This window comes from Echinops telfairi, unplaced genomic scaffold (assembly GCF_000313985.2).
Source record: "Echinops telfairi isolate 266 unplaced genomic scaffold, ASM31398v2 ScPeMD7_7;HRSCAF=31, whole genome shotgun sequence".
Taxonomy (NCBI): Eukaryota; Metazoa; Chordata; class Mammalia; order Afrosoricida; family Tenrecidae; genus Echinops; species Echinops telfairi.
The window spans coordinates 17,185,637-17,193,949 of NW_022103904.1; the positions used below are offsets into that span (position 1 = coordinate 17,185,637).

The 8,313-nt window shown below is 37.9% G+C and overlaps 1 protein-coding gene across 1 annotated transcript in view; it reads right to left on the reverse strand.

Annotated features, from left to right (window-relative positions):
• The window catches only part of ABCA13 (ATP binding cassette subfamily A member 13), a 457,705-nt gene that overhangs the window by 170,465 nt on the left and 278,927 nt on the right, over nucleotides 1-8,313 (reverse strand). Inside the window, exon 36 of the mRNA XM_045286290.1 lies at nucleotides 2,476-2,725. Within this exon, the coding sequence (XP_045142225.1) occupies nucleotides 2,476-2,725 (250 nt within the window). The remainder of the gene's footprint in view (nucleotides 1-2,475; nucleotides 2,726-8,313) is intronic.

Below are 8,313 nucleotides of genomic sequence, written 5' to 3' on the forward strand. Positions count from 1 at the left end.
CCAACCAAACAAAAAAAGATAGCCCTTAACAAGTTAGGTAAGATGACAGCAATAAATATAGACACAGTTGTGCCAACAATTATAATTCACTCTACTATAAACTAAGTTGCCATAAGTTGGAACCACTTTGAAAAGAATGGTGGGTTTTGAATAACTTATAATGTATGATAATAAAAATTTTAAACAGATACATAAATAAAAATATTCATATAGCATTACCTATGACAGTGTAACATTCTAAACAAATAAAATAACAAACTTCTGTGTGTCACAAAATAGAGATTGCTTTTTGAAAGAGTAATAGTACCTCAGTATAATATACTATAATATACTCAATATAATATACTACTGCACTGTCATCGAAAGGTATGATTTAGGCATACTGATTCACAAGAACAACTAGCATATATATTATCAATTGATAAATCACACCACAGAAAAAGTAGTTTGATCTATTTTTAAAATACAAAAAGTCCATGAAATTAAATGTAATATACTATGATGCTATGTGGAAGATTATGAACCAATATGTCTATGGTGTATATAACTGGCAAAATAATATGTGATTATTTATTCCTTTTTTATTACCTGAATTTTGTATATTTCCTTCAAGAAATATATTTAACATAATTTATATTTAAAAATCTCAAAGTAGTTGCAGAAATATAACACTAACCAGAATACAAGCATCAGCATATACTCTTATATAACTATGTTAATATTAAACATTTCAAAAAAGAACGATAAGAGGAAGGAAATAAAATATGTTGCCAGAAACACTTGAGAAATCAGTTAAGGGCATAATATTTGAGTGAGACGTGCATGCATTTCTGTAAACAGGATTATTGTAAGATTGCTCTCTGAAAACCAGACCCTATGGAAGTTAAAAATGCAGAGGGGGAAAAGTATATTTAAAGGAAAGGTAAAGAAACAAATTACGTATGTCTGTGCCTATATTCATTTAGATCTAATTCCAAATTATATACAATTTAAAGTTACATGTATATTAGCATTCACTGACTAGTTTATTACATTTTAAAATGTGTTGACAAAGCAGAGCGGGTATTGTCTGCGTAGTTGTGCAGATCATGAAAAATCTCAGTCGACTTGCCTGCAGTCAGAAATAACGAGTCCCTGGTCCTGGAAATGGGACTAACTGCAGGAAAAAGTGTGTGTATTCACAGCAGTAGTGCCTAGTGCCTGCTATGAGAGGCAGAGCTACGGTAATGCCTGCCATACAGTAGGCATTCGGTGTCTTGAAATAGCAATTAAGTGGAATCAGATGAAAGTCAAATTCAGGGAGAGAGGGCATTCCTGTTTGAGTTCCACAATCATGTATCTGTGGACCTAAAACCCATAAGGCTCTGAGAACTTCTTTTGGTGGTAAAAGCTGGGATGGTCAGAATTTATTGATGCCAAAACTTGATCTAAGCTGATATAAAGACGTTCATAGTCTTTATGAATAACTGCTGCCTGAAGACCATCTTTTGAAGGTATTGTAAAACATACAATTTATATATTTTCACAAAATACTAGAAGTTATGAATTCTGGAAAACTTATGACCCTATCAGTTCCTACTGTGGACTTGTACATAATGGGCCCTTTGCATATCAGCCCATGGGGCAATGTCATTCTGACAGAGCAGGGGGTCTTGAGGCTGGAGGAGGTCCAGGGTGCCCAGAGACACACAGGAGACAAGCCCTTCACTTTCTGTCCTATGGTGTCTCCCAAAGAGACTAACCCTGAATGCAGCAAAAGCTTCTCAAAGGTGATTCTTTTTTTTTTAATCGTTTTATTAGGGGCTCATACAGCTCTTATCACAATCCATATGTACATCAATTGTGTAAAGCACATTTTTTGTACATTAGTTGCCCTCATCTTTCTCAAAACATTTGCTCTCCACTTAGGCCCTTGGCATCAGCTCCTCATTTTCCCCCTTCCTCCCCACTCCCCTCTCCCTCATGAACCCTTGATAATTTATAAATTATTATTTTGTCATAACTTGCCCTGTCTGACGTCTCCCTTCACTCACTTTTCTGTTGTCCATCCCCGGGGAGGAGGTCACGTGTAGAGCCTTGTAATCTTATTCTTAGTAACTCAAATGAAAATAGATAAAAACAACAACAACAAAAACTGCCATAAAGTCAATTACAACTCATAGGAAAAAGTAGAACTGCTCCTTAGTGTTTCCCATACTGTAAATATTTATGAGGATAGTCTGGTCTTTCTCCTGTGGATGGGCTGAGGATTTGAACCACTAACCCGACAATTATCAGCTCAACTTATAACCCAATGTGCCATTGGGTCATCCATACTCCTTTATTAACTCATACTTCTAAAATAATGAAAATCACATTTATATTTAATTTTTTCCTTTGGAAAATTTAAAATACACAAAATTTTCAAAAGTGTCAAGGTAACTTCTATTCATAAACTCTCCTGATATTATTTTGAAGGCAAAAAAATGATCTTACCTAAAAAAATATGTTTCTGCCCTCTCATAATGGCCAGGTGCCAATTTGAGGGGAGGGTAGTTGACAGCCAAAGGTCTCACCATGAATAAACCCATGGCCAAGGCCACAAAGAGGACAGGGAGCAGCAGGTCTGACAGCGTGCCTTTCCAGGCCCGGAGAGTATGGAGCAGCCTCTTCCTCAAGAGAGCAGCCATCTGGGAGCCAAGCAGCTGTGCACCCCGTGCAGGCACCACCTTCCTGGGAGCCTCACCTGCAGCAAGAAGATTGAGCAATGGGAAGAAATTTTTAATATCAACAGTCATAATAAGGCCACCAGGTCTAACAGTCCACAGAAAATAAGAACACCCCTATTTATTAAAAAGAACAAACCTGAGTCTCTGTGTAGACCTGCTTTAAAAAGGTAAATTATGTGCCAATACAATTCAACATCAAGGACAAAATATCTCACTGTCTATTCTATCTGGTCTTGCTTTTGAAAGGAAAAGGACAGGTGTGAAAGAATGAAGAGCAAGGGTCCCTGGTTGAAGTTTATTGGTTAAAACACCATATGCATTAGCACCAATATTAGTGTCTCAAAGCCATGTTTATCATCACAACAGGGCCGTCCTTCGTAGGGTCCTGCCTCTGTTTCTCTTGGTGTCTCTGGTCTTCTTTCCTCTGTGTTCTGAACCGGAGGCCAATCCTGAGAAAGCTTAAGGAACAAGCATCGGGGAAGAGCCATTGTAGGTACCTTTCCTTTATTCAACCCCACCCTCTAGTACCCGCTGCACTTTGCAACTTAAATTTGCATGTCAAGAAGGCCATGGGGAGCATGAGCCCAGCACATCCTTCATCTGATGTGGCTTCATCCCTCAGTCCAGGAATCCTCAGCTCTTTGTGCTTGCCTTTCTCTACCCTTGTGAACACACAATAATTCTGAAACGAGCTCGCAGCAATCAGAGATTAAAATTATACTTAAAAGTAAAATGTAAGCTGGGTTTATATTAATGGATTGACCACCCTGAGTGATCATTTGGTGAGTCCATGCAAATCTCGGTAAGCCAGTACAAATTCAAGCCAACTGCAACCAAAGAAAAGCTGTTGAAAGTGACCTTTACACACAATGCTCGGCTGAGAAGTCAGGAGCAGAAAAAGAAGCAGGCCCCATAATTATAGTCCTAAACTCTGCCTAGAGGGAGGAATACAGCTTGGTCGATCAGCTGTATCAATAGTTTATCCAGTGATTCACTCTAAATTATTCCAGAAAATCCAATATAAAATGTATTAAAAAAAATTGGTCTGATAATAGAACAAATGTATTAAATTGATTTTACAGGTCACAAACACCAAACTGAAATACAATAAATAGAAAAGCAGTGTCCAAGTTTGAGGAAACAAAGGAAAGCATTTTTTTTTAAGTGCCCCATTTTGAAAGATAACTTATTTGCCATAGCACCACTAACAGACCTCTAGAAGCAGAGTTAGGAATAAAAATGTCTATCTAAAATAACTCTTCATTTATCAGATATTTAGTGTGTTTGTGGCAGTCACTGGTGTCTGTCATCATCGACAGGTAGCTGTAAAAATATAAACAAATAACCTTGATCAGTATACCCAATGGTTTATTAGAGATAGACATTGCTCAAAACATTGATGAGAGAAATAAGACAGAATTTAAAATATTTAGAGAGATAAATCAGAAAGCAGTCACAATCAAAGGGTCATTAAGGTAAAATTCCATAGGAGTTTGCAGGTAGACTAGAAAATGTGGATTTTTAAAGGACAAAGTATAAAATAAAAATGAACATGGAATATTCTGTGAATTATTCTACGTGGGAATTGAGTAGTAGTATTCATGTGGAACGTGTTGTGAGGTGAAAGTTAAAAGTGCTTGAAAGTCAAATCAGGAAACACCATGCTAGCCATATGGAGGCTTACAGATTCTGTCTCAGGCTGAAGAAATGGAATCCACGAGTCAAGTGACTAGACATGGGTATCATCATGCTATATGAGTAGATCTCTAATGAGAGTAGAGTATAATATAATTAAAACCCTGTTTTCTAAAACAAGAGGTATATCAGACTCATCCAGGCACCATTTTTTTTCTAATATGGAGGGCCCCAGGTCTTACCTCATGCAGAATCAGAACTACTAAGTCTTCAGAAGTGTGTGTACATGTGTGTTTGTATGTGTGCATGTCTGTATTTCACTTATTATTGTAAAATTACAGATAATACAACATTTGCTAATTCATCATTTTTAATGTACACCATTCAGTGATTCCAATTATAATACTATATAATTGTGCAATTATCACCAATAGCTGTATATTTTCTAACACCATAAAAAGTAACCCAATGATTCCTAAACAGTCAACCCCCATTCTCCCTCACTCTCATCCCTGGTAAAGACTATTAATGTCTATTCTCAAAATGCTTGATTATTCTACTAACTTAATATTAGTGAGCTCATAATAGATATAATATATATAGATATATCCTGCTATGACTAATTTATTTCACTTAACATAATGTTCACATCCATGTTTGAGCATGTATTTTCACATAACTTTCTAGGATATCCTGATGCTCAGCTGAGTTGTGAGGCCACAACTTTGTTTTATGAAGGGTGACATACAAGACTCTCTCAAAACAGTTATTACCTTAACATATGTAGAGATTTCACTGCTAGAAAGGATTAATTATTAAATCTTACGTGCATAAATATATACACCAAACACTGTGTGTCAGTATGGTATACTGTGGTGGCTTGTGTGATGCTGTGATGCTAGAAGCTAAGACACTGGTATTTCAAAGGACCTCACATCTTCCAAAGGGAATAGTTTTCAGTGGAGCTTCAGACTAAGAACAGACAATGTAGAAGGAATTGGCTGTCCACTTTGGAAGAAGTAGCCACTGAAAATCTCATGCATAGCTTTAAAACAATGTCATATTTTGAAGGTCTAATAAATGGAAAAATAATATTGTTGGAGATAGTACCAAATGATTGGCCCCCTCCAGCCAGAAGGCATGCAAAATGTGACTGAGATGCTTTCTCAGGATGGAGTCGACCGTGGTGACGTGGAAAGAATAAAGCCTGTGGGAGGGGCGCCGTCAGGATCTTCATTTGCCGTTGGGGCACAACTCCAGGTACAAATAAATAACTGCAAAAATCTAGTCATTGAAACTTGGAGTATATGAAGTCTGAATCTAGGAAAAATAGAAGCGGTCAAAAATAAAATTGATGTTTATTTAAATATCAATATCCTATGCATTCATGAGGTGAAATTAACTGGCATTGGCCATTTTGAATCAGAAGATCATATAGTTCACTATGCCAGGAACGGCACAATCAAGAGCAATGTGTTCATTTTCAGAAAGGGCATTTTAAAACCAATCATGAAGCAAAATGCTGTCTGTGGTAGATCTTTATCTAGCTACCATCAAATTTATGCACCAAATCAATCTCTTAGGGCCTTCCTCTCTTCTCTGCCTCTCAACTTTACAAAGCATGATGTCCTTTTTCAGGAATTGGTCTCTCCTGACAACATGTTCGAATTATATAAGACAAAGTGTCACTAGTCCTTGCCTCTCAGGAGTGGCCAGACTTCTTCCAAGATAGAAAGGGTGGACCCTTTAGCAGTCCATGGTGCTTATTCTTCTCTTCACCAGAACCACAATTCAAAAGCATCAATTCTTCCTAAATTTTCGGTACTCAATGCCCAACTTTCACATGGCTATGGGGCAATTGAAAGACCATGACTTTGCTCAAGCACGCCTTACTCCTTGAAGTAACATTCTTGTTTTTCAATACTCTAAGGATGTCTTGTGCAACAGATGGACATAATGCAGTGCATCTTTTGATCTCTTGACTGCTGTTTCCATGAGCATTGCTTGTGGATCCAAGCAAGACAAAATCCTGGACAACTTCAATTGTGTCTCCATTCATCATGAGGTACCTAGAGATGTGCCACAGCGTTGTATCCTCTCCCCAGGATTGTTCAATTTGTATACTAAGCAAAGCGTCAGAGAGCTGCATTACAAGAGGAAGAATGTGGCATCCGGATTGGAGGAAAGCTCATTAACAGCCTTCACTATGCAGATGACACAAATATCTTTGCTAAAAGTGAGAAAGGCTTGAGGCACTTGCACATGAAGATCAAAGATTACAACTCAGTCTAAAGAAGACCCAAATCCTAAAAAATGGACCCAAGTCATTGCATTTTAATTGCCTCAAATGCATGTGAAAGTTAACAATGAAGAAGGCAGACCAAAGAAGAATCGGTTCATTTGAATTGTGCTGGAGAAGAAGATTGCAAGCACCATCAACTGCTAGCAGGAAAAGCCGATCTGTCCTGGAAGAGGTAAAACTAGAATGCTCCTTAGAGACCAAGATGATGAGACGTTATCTTACATACTTTGGAAATGTTATCAGGAGAGACCAGTCCCATGAGAGGGACATCAGACTTGATCATGTAGATGAGCCACAAACAAGAGGAAGGTCTTCAATAAGATGGGTGGACACAGTGACTCAGCAATGGGCTCAAGCATAGGGTCAATTGTCAGGATGGTTCAGGACCTGTCAGTGTTTCATTCTGGTTTGCACAAGGTTGCTATGGGTCTGAACCAACTCACTGGAACCCAACAACAAAAATAAACATATGCGCTCATTTACACACACGAGGGGGCTCCAAAAAGTTCATGAAAAATTGAATAGAATGATAATGGCATTTTCCCACAAACTCTTTGATACTCCATTGTATGAGTGTGTGTGTATATGCATTTGCATTTATGATAATTTTGTGAGGTTATTATACTGAAATTTATATGATTATGCATTAAGACATATTAGGAGAATGATCTAATCCAAGTTAAAATAACTTAGATGCTGCTGGCTCCTACCTCCTTGGTTTATGCATTGGGCCGTTAACCACAAGGTCAGCAGTTTCAAACCACCAGTTCCTCCACAGGAGAAAGATGAAGCTTTCTAGTATTCTGCTGTAAAGATGTACAGTCTTGGAAACAAACAGAGGCAGTTTGATCCTGCCCTATAGGGTTGCTATGAGTTGCAATTTACTGACATTGAGTTTGTTTGTTTTTAAGTTACTGAGATAATTACTTCATTCCTTCACTCTAGCCTTTGAACAAGGGACTCTCTCTGGTAGAGTAGAAAGCCTTGCTCTTTTTAAGGTCAAGAGGAATTGAAATTGCCATTAGTATATCCCATGACTTGTCTTCTCACCGTATCTACTTTCATTGTCTACCAGAGTCATAGTCGCAAATAAGTCGTTAAGTAGCATCCTTTGGCGTTCACATTTAGCTACCTACATTTACTTCGCTGTCAAACTGTGAAATACCTTTCTGTTGAATAGAAAATATGGTTGGTTTTTACCACCTCTAAGGAGTTAAGAGATGGAAATGGAAATGGGACATGACTGCATGGAGGCTGGATATCGATTAAGAAATTTGCTTTGGTAATGGAATAGGACTAAGAGCAGAGTCAGAGGGGGGTGATTTATGCATACCTAGTTTTCATTCACAGAGAACCATTCTGAGAATCACTGGTTCTCTCTGGTCACCATGAATGTTTCATAAAGGCAGTTTCATTGGAACCTTGTTTCTTGTGATGGCTGATTTAAGAAAGCAACATGAGGCTGTGAAATTTTGTTCCCTGCTCAGGAAAGATGCCACAGAAGCTGTTGTTGTGTTGAACACAGCTGACAAGACGAGCACTATGGGAAAAACTCAAGTGCATGAGTGGTTTTCTCTTTACCAAACAGGGGAAATACTGATGGATGGCAAACCTGGTTCTGGATGACTATCAACTTCCTGAATGGATGAAAATGTCCACAAAATTTCC